The sequence below is a fragment of the Dermacentor albipictus genome, chromosome 2 (genome assembly GCF_038994185.2).
Source record: "Dermacentor albipictus isolate Rhodes 1998 colony chromosome 2, USDA_Dalb.pri_finalv2, whole genome shotgun sequence".
Classification (NCBI taxonomy): domain Eukaryota; kingdom Metazoa; phylum Arthropoda; class Arachnida; order Ixodida; family Ixodidae; genus Dermacentor; species Dermacentor albipictus.
This window is the reverse complement of record NC_091822.1, coordinates 198,267,128-198,284,773: the sequence shown is the minus strand read 5'-3', so window position 1 is coordinate 198,284,773 and position 17,646 is coordinate 198,267,128. Positions and strand designations below refer to the sequence as shown.

Sequence of the window (17,646 nt, the reverse complement as noted above, 5' to 3'; positions counted from 1 at the left end):
TAATGTAATTTCCACGTTAGTCTTCTACTTTGGACATGCGTACTTGGTAGCTGGTTAGAATGGGAAAAATACTATTGTAAAATGAATCGGCTGTGTGCTGGCATTTTTCCTGTATCTTGTTTAATTTGACCTACCAGATAACTCAGTCAATTTTGTCAGTGGTCGAATTAACGAGAGTTGATTATACAAGGGATAAACAAGGCATACATTTTTCCAGGTAGCTCAGTGGCTGCGATATTCTGCTGCTAAGCACAAGTAGAAGGTTCATTTCTGGGCTGCTGCAACCACATTCTGATAAAGCAGAATGAGGAACTTGCTCTATGGGTCAGATTAATTCAGACCCCCTCCATTCTGATGCCTAATATGTGCCCCAAAGTGTAGTTTTCCAACTTTCAACACCATATAATGATCTGCATTTGCCGTCGAATTGTCTATCCTAGTCTGATTCTCCACATAAATGTTTATCTCTAGCTGTAGAAAATGTAAAAGCCAATGTTGAAAACTGTCACTAAATGTTGTTACTAATTCACTATGTACAGACCTGTGTACACAAAATTTTTGTATTTATTTACAGAGCTAGTTTTGAATCAACATTTCTTACATTAAGAGCAGTTGATCCTTGAGAATCCTCACTTGAAGTCTGAAACAGAGAAATTAGTTTCGTCTAACTGTGAATGGGAAGTGCTTAAATACTCGTGAGTGGCTATATTTAAACAGTTTACTATTCAATTTGTTTTCATTACCTCCCAGGGGAAGCTTTAGCTTGAGTCCTCCATTATTTAAGTACATATGAAATGGAGAAGTGCTGTCTTTAGACATTCGCTTGATTAACTGATATTCATAAAGTTTGTTGCATATGTTGCAAATTCTAGTGACACTTACTTGGTTCTTAATTCAAGGCTTGAAATGTTGTGCAGGTGTGGGTGCACATAATGAAATTTTAATCAGAGTAAATCAATAGAAAATTATGCCTGAAGTTTAAAGTTTGTTAAGTTACAGTATACGTAAGGAACTTCCTTCATGTATGATTTGCCGATGTTCACTTTCTGGAGTCATATGTAATGCATCAACTTATAATTTAAACACACTATTGAATGCTGTTTACAGAACTGCACTATCTATTTTTGTTGTAGAGTGATGAAGTTGACTTGATGCACCCATTTCTTTTCTTAATCTTGCCAGTTTCTTTTTTTCTTTTTTAAAGAAAACTGAATAGGAAGTCTACTACCTACAGTTGCTAGAATATGACCTTTCCTTAAAAGCTATGAATTTCAATCAAATAAATTCAGCAGTTGCATAATGAGAGTATTAGCACATTTTCCATGTATTCACATAGTGCTGAAACATCCTCTTATGACCAGAAACATTTTTTTCAAAAGATGTATAGTATTGTGTACAGTGCATTGATTATTGCATGAAACACATTCATGCAGAAAGTGAGAAGAATGGGGGGAACTGGAAGTGCCCAGTTTATAGCAACTACCGTATTTTCCGGTGTATAAGACGCGGTTTTTTTCCAAAAATCTTGCTGGTGCGTCCTATACAAGGGTGCGTCTTATATGCGAATTTTTCGTTTTTTTTTTTTGCGGGTTCAGAAATTACTCAGGTTCATGCTCAAGCTTTTTTCACCGAAAAAATATCACTACCAATGATGCGGTAGTAGCACGGTTAATACTTCAATACGGGGACCGCCGTGCGCAACTTTTTTTAGGTGAACTTTATCATGAAACGGCGGGGATGACGACTTCCAGAATCGCAAACACGCGGTCGTTTCGGAGGCGCAAGCAAAAGTAATGTGAAATTCCCAAAGATGGCGACAGTCGCGCTTCTCGACATTGTCAAGACAAGCCAAGCCGGCGTTCTTTTTTAGTCATTCTTTGCAACTTCGCAACCGTGTACGTATTACGTCTGTGTTGGTGACTTCGGCGTGTGTTTTCCACTACCTACACCTGTCGTGCTCGGTCTTACTACATTATGCCACCGAAGTTGTGCAAGAGCTACAGCGCAAAGTACAAATTATCTGCGGTCGAGTATGCTACCGAAAACGGAAATCGGGCTGCGGGCCGCCGTTTCGACGTCACCGAGAAGATGATTCGCACGTGGCGACAGTCGTCCGCCAAACTGCAGGCGATGAAGAGCGGAAAGAAGGCTGACCGCGGGAAGAAGGCGCGGTGGCCTGAACTTGAAGACCGGCTCCTCAAGTGGACTCTTGAACAACGGGCTCAAGGTAGGGCTCTGTCAACCGTGCAGTTGCGCTTGAAAGCACGCACTTTGGCGAGTGAAATCGTGTTTAATTAACCCTGACTAGCCTAAGTGGGTAAATTGGGGTGCGTCTTATACACGGGTGCGTCTTATATACCAACTTTTTCAATGAGAGCCTTCATATATGGCGAGTGCGTCTTATACAAGGGTGCGTCTTATACACCGGAAAATACGGTAAATGAAATATGGTATGAAAAATGTTCTTTTTCTAGATTTGTTTTTAGTGCTTGATAATAATATTGATGTGGTTATGTCACACATTAATAGACACTTATACCCATATCATGGCAGTGTAGCATGGTGAAATTTGCAGCCAAGTTGTCTTTGCCTGATGGATAAAAAAAATGTCATCACTTAAAATGTTGGCATCTTGGTAATCTCCAATACAGCTGCAATACTGCACCCAGACTCCGTTTTGAAAGCTTGATTGAAAGTGGATTGGGGCTGACAAGAATGATGATTGCCACTTGTGATGAACTATTTGACTCTTTTTGCGTAGCATAAGGGTGTTCAAATAGTGAAATTGCTGAATTAAGCATGAATATTCGAGAAAGATGACCTCCGAGTATTGAATAGAATATAAAATATTTTCTCATTTCTAAACAAACAAAAAATTTTGCATAGGGTTGGTTTGGTAAGAAAAAAGGAGAGGGTTATATAGATTATTTGATAAATGCATGTAATACCATTTGCAGCTGGATGTCCACTTAAGTAACTTAGAAATTGGGCACAGTTGCTTTAAGCTATTCAGTGCACCATGAAAATAATGGAGCAAGGGAGCAACAAGTGCACGAGATGTTGTCTATGTTGAAGGAGAAAAGCGGTGATGTTACAGCCCTGCAAATTGTTTGAGAGGGGCGCAGACATGGAGATGTTTGCCAAATAATAAGTTACTTAGCCTAAATCGAGAAAATAAATTCGTATATAGGCTGCCTAAAAGCGAGGCATTCTTATTGGAAGACAGAAAAGCGTTGAGCAGTAGCTATCTATGCCATGTGTTTGCCTCGAAACTGCTTTCTTGGCTACAACTGCCACTTTCCTGCAACAGAATCATTCATAACAATCCTGACTTGTATAAGCCTCTCTCCCTGTAGCCAGTAATAAATGTTATATTTGAATGGCAAAGAATGTTAGACAATTTTGAATAGCAATTTCTCAAATGCAATGGTATAGCAAAGACTATTCATATTCAAAATTTAGAATATTTGCACACCCCTACATAACACGAAACATTTTTTTCTTGCTCTTTCTTCTTGAAATGTTGAACATCTTCGAAATATGGTCTTGTGTTTTATTTTCGCATTCCTATCAATCTTGGCGCAATGGAAGGCAGTTTCATTGCCCTGTGAGCGACAGATAGCCGTGAAAGGAGCGGAGTGTCTCTCTCTGCCTTAGCGTTCGCCCCTTGTTTCATAAAGCAGGCGTGCAGACATGAAGGTGTTTGCTCGAACCCTGGCTCAGCCACCCAATGGAAGGGGACACATCATTCCTCGAGGTGTGATTCCCATGCCTGCAGCTCCTGTCTGCGGCCGGTGCAGCGTGCGGTGCCAGAGGGCCCCCTTCGGCACTGTGGAAGGTTTGCTGTGCAGCCCTGTTGCCAACAGTGTGTTCTTGCTTTGTAGCCGTACTTGCCATCCAAAACCGTGTGGCTTGGCAAACCCTTCCCCGCTTTTATTCCACAGCAGTGAAAGAAAATGTGCACAAAGGTGTACTGAAGTGCCATTGTTGCCATTGCTTTATCTTCTGTTTCTTAATATTAAATGTTTGCAATGAGATGCTGGTACCTCTAACAGGGTACTCCTCTGCTCTGATATGTGATCTGAAAAAGAGTGAACCCTTAGAAAAGTATCACTTCATCGGTTCATGTGATATTGTCATAAACCTTTGCTACTAAGAATGAGTTTCAACACTAGAACACAAGTTCAGCCAGCATATTAGAAGAAAAGGCAAAGCAAAAACAAGAACGCTGTAGAAGCAGTCTGGCTTGATAAGCAGCAGTGCTAACATTGCACTGTCACTGTAAGCAGTGGATCATGCTATGCACTCATCTGTAACTGTGGGGTCTGTGTACAGTTATTCACAATGGAGCAAGCACAAAGGCACACATTTGGCAAAGTTTTAAAAAGAAAGAAGACCAGCGCGATTTGACTTGCTTATAAATACTAATTATACGAGATCCCGGGTTCTCCGAGAAATAGCATTTTACAGTACCCAAGTCCCAAAATGGCGAAGCTCCCTGTCGTCATCTTCATCACAATGACCAAAGTCGTAATACTTGCAATACTGTGGCTATATTAATGAAAGAAAGGTGTTTGGAGAACAAAGTGCTTGAGTACAGCTGCATCGATAAATGCAACTGTTTTGCTGTGTTATGGGCCCCTAATACTAGTAGGAATTGTGAGATGATAGCCATAAGAGCACAGAAGAGAACTTCATGTCACATGTTCAGTGTGCAATGAATAGGAAATGAGGAAACACTGAAGCTTTGCTGACTGGGTAAGCAATGTAGTTGCCAGCAGAGAAAGCGAGAATACAAAGTGCATCAAAAGTCTGTAACAGCGTTCAGTGTGTTCTCTGGCTCCTGTATCATGATGTGGCACTAGATGTGGCAGCACCTTGTGCACATCTTTAACAACACAAGTTTTTCATTGGTATATATGTACATGATATTCCGAAAATAAGCATGGCACAGTCAGTGACCAGTAGTGTCTGCCATATATTCAGTGGTGGTGCATGCTCCGTTTGCTACTTCGGTGTCGCATTAGGCTAGTATTTGCTGTAGAATCCTATCAAAGTATATAATTTTTGGACAGTGGTTAAAGTTATCTACTTGGAAAGCTTTTCCGTGAGCAGAATCAAACAGAAGCATTACTCTAGCCAGTAAGGTTGCTTCATTAGCGAACGGGACATATACTTCATGCATGAAAGGCACGAACAGAGAGACATCAATAAAATAAATGATGTGGATGGAGTTTGTTGATTTACACTGTGACAACTGTGCACAGGAAGCATGCAAATGTAAACACACCTGAGTGGAGCTTAGCTGTAGATTTCCCTGAAAAAACTTGGGAAACGCATAAGCTTCATATTTAACTGTAGAATGCTATAGCATTAAAGGGCCTTTGACTACTTCTCATGCTCTCGTTTCTCGCCACTGCCTGCTTCTCATGCTCTCGACGCATACAATGACTGACTTCCTATTGTACCTCAATTTCACACATTCACTTGCTTCTCATTGCTATGACATTGTTTACTTTGTATCACCATTTGCTTTCCATCACGTCACTGTTTACATTATATGCTCTCATCAAACTTTTTCTCTCTTACAATATTTTGCTTCGATACATCATTCTCTTCACTTAATTCACTTCAATTCAAATTCAGTGAAGCATGCAAACACTCGCATAAAACCTGTAATTAACTTACTCATTAATGATACCAGATATTCGAACCACAACCTTCTCATCGATAAATCGCACATACACATGCATTCATTTGTTTAAGCTCAGTGAACCACCACACTCCTTTACTTCAGTCTAATTACCCCATTCATAATTTATATACTCGCAATTGCCATGTGTGTGTGTCGGTACGTTTCTCTAAGACACTTTACCAAGTCAGAACAGCCTGCTTATCGATACATCACACATACACACACATTCATTTGTTTAACTGCAATGAACCATCCCAACACTTCTATTTATTATTCACTTCAGTCTAATTAACCCATTCTTAATTACTGCGCTCATAAGTACCTTGTATGCAACAGTACATTTCTCTAAGACACTTTACTAAGTCAGACCACAAACATTCACTACGACCCCCTCTAACATGCTTGAACCAATGAGCCTTTGTGGCCGTTTCGCGTCTGGAAGTTCCTGGGTTCTATTTTCACCTAAAAACCAATTTTTTTTCTGCTCAATTACTTTCCTTTGGTTACAGGAAACTTCCTGAGAAATTTGGCATCACTGTGAACATTCGTTGACCTCTTAATGAATTTTATTAATTCATTACTTACATTGGGAGTTTTCGCTCATGTACAACGTACGGTCAATGCACAAACAATGCCGCCGGATTTTCTGCATAACGGGTCTCTTGGAGCTGTCGCTTTAAAATGGCACCGCACATTGTGCTGCATTTGTAGCTGATGCAAGGGCTAGGATGTAAACCTTGCAGTCACTCTGACAGGCTGTGTTTTCTGGCGAGCAGGAGCATAGCTACCACCGCTGGCACAGCGGGTTTGCTGGGCCTGGTTGATTGCTGTATCATTCTTTGCTATAGAAAGTTTAAGGTTTGTTTGTGACTGACACTTAAGCTTACTTAGTAGTTTACTGTGTGCAGTGTTACTATATTTGACTCACTGGACACTAAAGGCAAATATCAGTGCAGACTGTTAAAATACCATACCAGAAACCTTGCAGCATTTATTTTGTACCGAGAAACGATTTTGTTGCAGAGAAAATTGCAACTGAAGGGACTGCATCCCTTTAATGCATTTCTAATTACCCCTGATAAGCAAGGGAGTGGGACAAAACATACGTCGTCACCACTGTTTTCCACCGTCAGTGAGTAACTGGTGAGTGGTGCTATGTTTTTTTTTTTTGCATGAAACCTGACAGGGTGGTTGGAAACGGAGCCAAATTGTGTTGACAAGGCCAAAACATAGCACACGCCTATCATGAGCACAACCTGCCAATCATCTTTAAAGGCTTGTCACTTGTGGAACTTGTTGACGCTCCCGATAACAATACGTTGACTTGTGGTGCTGTCCTGCATTCTAGTGATTTATGCTCGCAACATGACATGATTGGGTCATTTTCTGCTTCATGCAGTTAGCATGAGCTTTGTGAGTCAGCAGAACCAGCGTAGCCTTGCATAGTGTTGAAACTACCAAAACGGGAAAGCATGAGTGAAAATGGAAGCTCTTCAACCAGGCACAGCTTCGTCAAGGGTAGCGTGAATGAGCTCTTTCTGAGAATTGAAGTTGACAAGCAGCGTTATCTTCGATATTGAAATGTGGTGCAATAATCTTTTTTATTAGTGTTTGACCACTAGGGACACAATTATAGTGAAGCAGTGTTATTTGATTGGTCTAGTAGTGGAAAATCCCGGTCAAGTCTCAAATCGTGTCCTATGCTTACTTCATTCTATCACTTACTAAAGCTCTGTTTTTGGTAATATTCACATCTTAGATTTGCTTGGTATTCATCTCTTACTTTAGCTTGGCCTAATATTTGCCTCTAGTGTCCCTTTCAAATGCAGCAGGGCACCTACTGTAGGTTCAAATATGCAAATGCTTGCACTCTACAGTGTGCTTGCACAAGTAATGGCAGCGGCAGTGTTGATGTGCTGTATAAATTCTATCTGCTTAGACAACATGCAATGTCAAATGCATAATAAGACGAACATATAAAGTGTATTAAAAGGGAAATGTTCAAACAAAAGTTGCATATCGTAAATAAGAAATATGTCGAAATCCAGGCACAAAATAATGGTGACAAAGTTGCAGCTGTTGCAGTCTACTGAAAAGTGATGGCACATTAAGGAGGAGAATAATGCCAATTACTGGCTTTTACAACTGTGAATTCTAGCCATCACAGCAGAACTAAAGTGGTGCTTCTATTGTATCAAGCCATTGCGTATTCAAACAAAGCATATGATTACAGGAAGAAAAAGGCTTGAAATGATGAACAATGGTAGAACAAGAAATACCGCTGGAAGCTAATGTTCCGAAAGGGGGCTTGTCTTTGCCTTGCTGAATAGAAGTAGCCCTTATAAGGATGTTGTCTCTAGCAACACTCCTGTTCAACCACAGTGCTGATCACTCGAAGCTATTATGGAGATGCCTTTAAGAAAAGGCTACAATAGTACTGTAGCCCTTATAAGGATGTTGTCTCCAGCAACACTCCTGTTCAACCACTGTGCTGATCACTCGAAGCTATTATGGAGATGCCTTTAAGAAAAGGCTACAATAGTACTCATAATATTCTTTAATGGCATTGAAAATAATAAAGTAAAAAAAGAATTTTATGACCCACCTTGACTTATGCAGAACTTGCAAATCTCCACAGGTCATGTGCACATTCATACTATCATAATTGATGTTTCTCCCAGTTTTATGTAAGCAATGCCAAGGTTCACTTGCAGGAACACATTTAAATTGGAATGATGAGAAAGGGACCGATGTCAACAAGTATGCAACTCTTCCAGTTCACGGGTTGCCTGGGGCATTGTGCCATAATCCTGTGGTATTGTCCAGTGTTTATTGGAGCACCACGTTGTTAGTTGCAGTTAAAGGGGCCCTAAAGCACTTTTTGAACATAGCAAAAAAATACTGCTGATCTGTGGAAGAGGCTCCTGTGAATACATGAGCCAAATGTTATCGCACTGCATGCAGCAGGGAATTTGCAATCTCATGTCAGAAACAGTAAAAAATTGCTTTCTCTTGCCTTCACGATGTTCTCATCGCAAGCAGCGAAGCCCACCAACTTGGCTGATTTTGCGATCATGAGCACATTCTCTATAATTCTTTTATTGCTCATATTAAGGTAAATAAATGTATATTTCAGAACCCAAAAAGATGGAAAAAGCATTTCATCTTTGCATTGTCGGTCTACACACGACAATTGTGTGCAACTATGTGGCCTCCGAGATAGCCGCTGCGTGCTGCATAGCGTAGATACCGCTGTCGCCACAGGGTGCCGCGGCGAGCCCTCTCGCCAGTGAGCCACTCAACTTTTGGACAGACCTTTGCCCCCTTGCCACGTCCCCAGTGTAGCTTCCGACAGGCTAGTGGGGACGAAAGGAGAGAGAAAGCCACTCATTGGTGCAACAACCACATCTAAATTTACTTATACTACAAGGATACAAAAAATGTTTGCGGTAGGAAATTTGTATGAGAACATAATAGTGAGAACATTCTTTGAGAACATTCATGAGAATGAGAACATTCTTTAATAGTGATGCCATTCTATGATTATCTAGAAAAGTGCTTCAGGGCCTCTTTAATATAGCTAATGCAGTTTACCGATTAGCAAACAAGAAAAATTGTGCTGCCATATTGCCACTATGAAAAGTGCCCAGAACAGTGCGATTGTATTTGCTGTACTTTTTAGACATTCTTGAAAGGAATATTTCATGCCAGTTACCACATGCTTGTGTTTGCCACAAAACTGATCAGCATGCTGTGGTACGGATCATTTGGCTTGTGATTTTTGCTCGTATGTGTAGTGCAAGTACCCAATTTTATTTGCTTGCATAATAGGGGGCCTGTATAGTTATGCAGTTGGGATAGCATTCTTCAGCACTGAGGTTTGAGAGCCACTGCTTCATGCTTCTTGATATCGCAAGCTTTAGTGACATTCCTAGGGAAGCCCAGGAACATGTGGGGTGCACTTGTTGGCAATGGTCGGGTCAATATTTACTCCATGATAAATGTGCTCCAGCAAAGAAGCCCTGATTAGCTATTGTGCACCCATTATTTGTTTTTTTTTTTTGGTGCCATGCTTTGTTCATTTGAACTCGGCAGCCATACTGACATCCTATTTTTTTTGTGCTTCAATGTTACTAAGAACACATGGTCTCCTTTCTGTAGTGCCTCATAAGCATTTTTCTCATCCCAGCTGATCTGGTCACCTCTCATTTTGTACTGTTTTGCCTCTGTGCTTGATGCCAGTTGCAGCTAAAATTTATTATGCTGTGCTGGTAGATGAAATATGATCACATGGCACGTTCAGGCACCTTGAAACAACACCTGGCTCAAGCCCATTGCTGCTGTGCATTGGTTTCTTTTGGCTGCTCTTCATGAGCAGCATTGAGAAACTTGTTCATTTTATGCAGTGTTCCTTCTGCTTGCAGATATTTCGAGAGCGGTCCTGGCTTGAAGCACTCGTGGCCAGTTCAGCAAGTGGGTTGGTGGTTGTGGCCACCATGACTCCATTTGACGTCTGCTGCACGCGTCTGTACAACCAGCCTACAGATGCTACTGGCAAAGGCCTCATGTATAAAAACGTGTTTGACTGCTTTGCAAAGGTAATTTCTTTTTCCCTAGCATACCTAGTCAGCTGCAGTCACTAGCATTGTGCTGTTATATAGTATTATTGGACCCTTATGAACAGATCTTAGTAATAGCTCAGGAATTTTTGTTGTGTGCAAAGATTAGTACAGTCGAACACCTCTACAATGAATGTCTCTACAGTGAAATGGCCTGTATAATGAAGGATTGAATATGTCCCTGCTAAATTTCTATCTTTCATAAATATTGTTAATGCCTCTACAACAAAGACCACTACAACGAATTGATCTTTACAATGAAGAAATCTAGGAGCTCCAATGGATTCTTTGTTGCTTTACAATGAACTTCATGTAGCGGTACCGTTGCTGCCCTCCACATATGTCGCCAAGGTGCACTCTGTGCTATGTATAATGCTAGCGATGCACTTGATGAGCATGCTTATATCAGTAATAGCCCTGCTGCATTGCTCCAGGAATCAGTGAACTCGTATGCTGCTTGTTGTAATGCATCAATGGTTGTGACAACTGACGAATGCGCTGTAGTTGGTGACGCCGTGATGTGTTAATCGTAACTGACGACTGGCGACATATTTAAAGACTTCTAGGGCAGAAAGGACGCGAATGTCAACGAAGGCAACAGTGATGAAGATTCTTTAAGTGAACCCAGAATTTTCATGATAAGGGAAGCAATAGCAGCATTCGATGGCAGGAGCTTTGCTTTGCGTAGCTCCTGCCTTTCCCCTCAGACCATCCTGTGAACCTCGGTACATTCTGTCAGATGAAGTGCACACAAAAAGTTTAGTGACCTACCGTACTTCTCTAAGTATCTATTTAATTCGTGTTAGATAAGGTTGTTTTTTGTCTAACTGTGGTATGGTACTGTGTGCTTACAACGAAGTGACCTGTATAACGAAGAATTTTGGAGCACTTGAGCACTTTCGTTATAAGAAAGGTATTTGGCTGTGTTAGGGGTGGGCGAACAGTCAAAGTTGCAAATACAAATTAATTGTTGCACACTCGCTATTCGTGTTCATGTTCAAGAAAGAGCTATTCAGTATTTTTGAATGAAAAAACAAACCAAATATTAAATCCTAACTGTTAAGACTGGTTTCTGTTCTCCATCTGCTAAACAACGTACAGTGGAACCCCGGTTATGCGTCCCCTGGTTTTGCTATGACACGGGTTTTACGACAAATTAGCGCAGTCCCGGCGAAGTCCGCATAGAAGCAATAAAAACCCTGGTTATCCGTCGCAATTTCACGCTTGACCTGCGTTATACGACGACCCTCGCGAAGCGTGGAATGGAACGGCGGACGAAAGAAAAGTACCGCGGGTCTCTTTCCTCGCTGCATCTCTCCGCATGCGTTTCTCTCCCCCCCACCAGCAGCCGCCCGTGACGCCCGTTGTGCTGAAATAGCACCTTTTCTTCTCCACAATCACTTTCTCCCTCTCTTCTCGGTGGCGTTGCCTCTCGTCACGTTGGGGAAGCATTTCTCTCCTTACAGTTTCCCAGCAGCAAATCGCCGACAAGGTAGTGCGGAGAGGCCTAGGTTTATCGCACGTGTTCTTCGGCATAATCCTAGCGACCAGCGTTCAGTGGAGGTGTTGAGTTGTGTGGAGCAACGCGACGCACAATGTCCCTAAAGTGGACAGTTCTGTTGCTCGGCGATAAGCTGATTATAGAGGAAGCGGAAAAGCGGCATGGAGCCACGAAAGCCAGCATTGCCCGGGACCTTACGATACCCAAATCTTCACTTAAGACCGTCCTGGCAAACAAAGCGGTGTTATTGCAGAATGCCAAGTTCAGGCTCAAGCGGAAAGCGGTGGCAAAAGAAGGACAGCATGAGAAGTTAGAAAAAGTTCTCGTCAAGCGGCTGTATCAAGCACGGAGCTCTGTGATAAACGTTGACGGCGCCATTCTAAAAGAAAAGGCGGACCTTGTGGCATTGCGTCTGGGCATCGATGGCTTTCAGGCATCGAATGGGTGGCTGGAGCACTTTAAAAAATGAAACAGGATTGTCTACAGCCGCTCCTGCGGAGAAAGCACTTGCGTGGACGTTTCGACAGTGAACGAGTGGATGGAGTCGCTGCCGGAGATGATTGCTGCATACAAGCTCTGCGACGTTTTCAACACCGATGAGAGTGGTATTCTTTACCATATGCAGCCCGAGCAAACCCTTGCGTTTAAGGGTGACAGCTGTCATGGTGGCAAGCGTAGTAAAGAGCGTGTGACAGCACTATTCTGTGCTAACAAGAACGGGTCCGAGAGGCTGCCCGTGCTCGTTGTTGGAAAGTTTGCCGACACTGCTGCGACATCGGACGAGGACAACGACGACGCTGCAGATGCCGTGCCTGTGCCTACCACGTTCACCGAGGTGCTACGGCACATAGACGGCATTCGTAACTTCATCTGTTCATGCGACGCCGCAGAGGACCTCCCTTTGGACGTTGCCCAACTCAAGCGAAAGCTCTTGGTTCACGGATCAAACAAGGTCCAAAAGAAACATACCGACCTTTTTTAAAGTTTGCGCCGGCTGGCGGGAATAACGAAAGTTGGCAGTGAAGTGTCGTAAAGGTTTGTTTGGTACCTGTACTGCAGCATTAATTCTTATCGCATTTACTTTTTTGGTAATTTGGGTTTCCAAGCCGTGCAGAGTATGTTAGTAGTTTACATTCAAGTTTCTCATAAATTCATCGCGCAATATAAGTAGTATTTTTATAGGCATAATTTATGTTTGGATTTTACAACGCCCGCATTTTACAACACTTTTTCGCAGTCCTGAGAAAATCGTATAATCAGGGTTCTACTGTACTGCAAATTATCAGAAGCGATATGACAAACGTTTTTGAAGCAGTGCATAAACAAAACAAATAATGCAAGCCACCTTAGTGTCGTGGAGGAAGCCAACACGATAGCCACTGATTTTTGCATGTAGTCTGTCATTCAGTGTTGTTGGCAGTCTAGTCAAGTAGTAGTTTAATCTTTTACGCTACAATTATTGCAGTCTTCCTTGCAATTTGCCCTTTTACTTATATTTATGGCACACAAATCCTTCAGCAGCGTTTGCTCCCCACGCCCCACCTCCCCCACAACACTAAAGGGTAGCACAAATGGACCACTGGCAAAATACATAAAGTAGGCTGCACTGCAATATTTTTCTTCTATCGAAACATTAGCTCCCTGAATACCTTTCCACTACTGAAGCGGTGCGACTGGTCGGAAGTGCCAAGTGCTTGTAGCTTCAATCAACTGCAATGCACCTTTCCGACTTTTTTCTTTTTAATTTTTTCTTAAAATGTTTTTTGCATTCGTCACTGTTGCAGAGTCTCATTTTTCAATGCACGCCAACTTGGTGCAACCTGGGTGGGGGCTACAATATGGCTTGGCCCCCTCCCTTTGGGTATCCCTGTGCATGCCTATGGAATTCATGACATGTTGGTTCTGAGCTCCTGAAGCAGAAAGGAATGCTTAAGTGACCGAAATATGGCAGAATATTTCAGTGCTCCTTTAAGGGTTTTGAAGTCCTTTAGGAAGTCATTTTTGTGTTCAAGGGTTTCAAAAACTGCTACAAACCCTGCATGGCTAATGAGAGCATACGAGTGTGAAATAGTAAGCATGGCAATGAAAATGGGGAAATGGTGGTTGTAATGATACAGGGGTGCCCATGGTGCTACGCCTTGGCACTCTCTGTGCTGCTGTTCCTCCCTGACAATGACGGTTCACTTCAAACTTGCAGCAGCAATGAATGACAATCACATGTACATTTGGAAAGCATATATTGTGTTTGGAGCTACTATATGACCCTTTGAGCAGGCCAGCTAGCTGTAGTCAACATTCCAAGAGGATCCTCTGACATGCTAGGTAATGAGGTGTTTCCAACTGTCAGTTGGGTTACAGGTCACCATGGCATCTGCCACAGCAGAAGTGTGACTAACCATGTGTGAGAAAATGAACCAGCAGCAGCAGAGACTTCGATGTTCACCACTAGGTGGTGTCCAAAGAGACTTGGGCAGATTTTTCTTGCCTTGCCCTGTGGTGCTAGTACTGTAGTACTTGTGCTTCCGGTGTGGAGCTTGTGTGTGCAGCCTGTTGCCATAAGTGCACCACAACATAAGGAAAAAAGACGTAGGCAGGACATTGGTGTCTTTGCTGCACAATAAGAGAGGAACCAATTATTCGAGGGACAATGGGGAAGGTAAATGTGGAACTCCTTATCTCTCCAACTGTATTATTTACTTTTCAAGAAATTTCTTTCAGAATGCATTTATAGAACAGCATTGCATTCATTCTGGCATGTTTCTCGGGTATCAAGGGTGTTAGCGCACCTTTGAGATTTATGAAGTGCTAGAAAATCTTAAATGTTATTTTTCATTGTGCTTAGTAGATATTCCTTAAAGATATGGATTCAAGGCTGGTGCGATCTGCAAGTTAAGTGAACCCAATCAGGTTTAGATTTATGCTGGCTGGTAGTGGTCGAGCAGCTGGTTTGATCGATAAGCTCTTTCTTGTGTACCATTTTTGGTATTGCACAATAAGAAAGGTTTGCCTGTTATGCATTTTGTTTTCAACACCTCAAACATATTTCTTTAATCCTTCGAAGTGCTTTTTCAGGATCTCGGGAAGTCCTTGGACATGCATGAATCTTTTACCTAAGAACTGCTGCCAACTGTGCCATGCAAGCGGCGTTTTCTGCTTAACATGCCTAACGGCATCTGGTTGAAATTGATGCAGGTGTTCAAGACAGAAGGACCTTTGGGTTTCTACAAGGGCGTGACAGCCAGCTTCCTCAGGCTTGGCCCCCACACTGTGCTGAGTCTCGTCTTCTGGTCGGAACTGCGGCGAGAGTATGCACTCTTCTCACAGCCCAGTGTCGAGGCTGCCTGACGACTCGGTGCATTCTGGTCCCACGTTTAGTTTCTTGCTCCCCTTCTTTGTTCCTTAGACTTGGCATCATTGTCAGACATCCAAGACTTCGCTTGGCATTACCAAATGACTGAAGGTGTGCAAAATTGTGACGCAGCATGATCTTTAATATTTGTGTGTGCGTTGCCTCTTTGCAGCTACACTGTCAAGAAAGCGTGTTTTAACACTTTGGGCCAAATGTTCACTTTGCTTATCTGCTGCAGAGATAAGTATGTGACTTGCTGTTTTGTAAGGCTTTGTTCAAGAAAGTACAAATGCTGTCTTGTTCAGCATCCGAAGCGTGGTGCTGCCTTGAAGGTGGACTGGTGGTGTTTTGTAATGACAGGAAAATGTCTGGTTCATTGTTCCTCACCCTGTTGAAGCCCTACAGTTATAAGGAACGGAGCTTCCCTCCTTGTACAGTATTTAAGCTCCCCTCCACTCTTATAAAAAATGGCTCATCTTGTTTGCTTATTGAAGACTGTTGGCAGCATGGCTGAGATCTCTGTTTCATACTTTTCACTAGGCACATATTGCAAAGTTTTTAGGATTGGTGGCAGCAGGGCATCAGCATTGACTATGCTGATGGTGCCCTGTGTTCTCTGTGTGTACAGTTTTTACATGGATGTATTCACTCAAGTGCGCAGAAGCATGTTGAGCTATGGAACAAAATATGCTGAAGAGGTTTTGAGAGTTTACAAGTGTACATTCTGAATGACTGAGAGATAAAAGCCTCAACTGTTTATTCCAACAACCTTTATTATGATACCTGTGAAAGAATATATTTCCACTGATGCTTCTTTTGCCTTGTCTTTTACTGTAGTGGTTTACCTGCAAGCTAGTGTGTGATCTTAGCTAGAAAGAAATATATAGGAGTATTTTAACTTTAGTTCAACATTTTCTCACCCATAAAACTGGAACTTAATTTAGGGCATTGATGACTGTTTGATAGCCAATTTATGATAAAATGTGTGCTTTTTCAGCAAGCTCCTTGTCTCTCCAAATGGTTGGAAATGGTTGTTATGGTTTTGTACAGGTATAATTGTAGAACAAGTTGGGTAACACAGCTACTTTCTATGCTGTTAATATATTTTATTCATCTGTATTTAATGCTAACATTAATCTTATATTGAGGAATCTAGTGCCTGATCCTGTGAAATTCTGCCAACTTCATTTAATGAAAAATAGCTGTGTAGCTTTAACTATAAGAATGCTATTTCGAGGTGGAAATCTTTGTTTAATTTCCCCTTTGTTGACCTGTGATCTCCTGTAAAACCATGTAAAGAAAGCGGAGCTTTCTGAATATTGCAGAATCTCATCTGTGCTCGTAACTACTTTTGTTGAACCATCTTGCATGCCGTCACTATTTGTACTTGAAGTACATATCTTACCAGTGACTATTTTTCTTTGCCGCTTTTAACCAGTGCTTGAGATGGTTTATTTTTCCTTGTATGACTAAAGCAACATTTATTGTTCATTGCAGATGCTGCTGTGCTGTTGCATTTCATGTGTCCTTATGTGAAAAACAATAACTGTAGGTTTGTTTCCTTATATTGGCACGAGTATGTGCATGCAGTGGAAAGGTGAGGCCCTCTACTTGTGTTTCATTAGCTTGTGTACCTGTGGGTTCAGATTTAGAGCACAGGCACAGGTATTTTCTTTTTTATTCCCAAGATGTATAATTTAGTGTGGCACTTGTTTCCCACTACGTCAAAGATGCATATTATTGGACAATTGGAGCATAAACCGGAAAATAAAAGGCAACACTAAAGCTGTGTCTCCTCTGTTTTACTTTGCATGCATACAGCTCCATTCACATACATGCTGGGATAGGTCAGTGTGGCATTCTGCTGGTGACCATAAGGTTGTGCATTCAATTCCTAGTTTGTTGCGGCTATGTTCCAATGGAGGCAGCAGGTAAAAATGCTCATGTACCAAGCTTTGAGTGCTCGTTAAAGAACCCCGTGTGGTCATTATTATCTACTACAGTCTCATAGTGTCTCTCTCATAGCCTCTTTTACTCTGAGATGGTAAAACTCCAATTAACCAATCTTTTTCATGCAATTGGCCTTGCCTGATATGTGTTGTAGATCCATGGTGCTGCCATGATCATTAGGGATGTTGGATAACATAGCTATAGGCTTAGCACATGCGCACAAATGCCAAACTGTGGATTGAGGGACAGTCGCTGCCATACTGTTATGTCTATGGCTCTCACTGTCAGCAAGTAGTCCTCAGTTTCAATATTTTTTTTAAAGGGAGGCGCAGTAATGACAGAAGACAATGCGAAATTGCATACAAAAATCCTTCCATTTCATGTGCCACTTGTGTGGTGTGTCAGTTGCCTTTGTCGTGTGGAACTACCTTCATTGATCAGACAGGGCATTGTGTTAACGTTAGTGAGAGAGCACTCGAGAAAGAATGATAGGAAAGGATCAATAATAGCACTTGTTAGCACACTGTGCATT

General features: G+C 42.0%; 1 protein-coding gene across 3 annotated transcripts in view; it reads left to right on the top strand.

The window, feature by feature from the left end:
- Window positions 1-16,949, top strand: part of LOC135904513 (solute carrier family 25 member 35-like) — a 31,203-nt gene extending 14,254 nt beyond the window's left edge. The window contains exons 3-5 of one of the 3 annotated variants that reach the window (XR_011512340.1): window positions 3,684-3,838; window positions 10,120-10,293; window positions 15,008-15,145. Coding sequence is in view for 1 of the 3 variants with exons in the window: in XM_065435306.1 (XP_065291378.1) it covers window positions 10,120-10,293; window positions 15,008-15,160 (327 nt within the window). In the remaining 2 variants the exon portion in view is untranslated. Of the gene's footprint in view, window positions 1-3,680; window positions 3,839-10,119; window positions 10,294-15,007 lie in introns of all 3 variants that reach the window. The other 2 variants (XR_011512339.1, XM_065435306.1) reach the window with 2 other exon arrangements.
- Window positions 16,950-17,646: the final 697 nt, after the last annotated feature.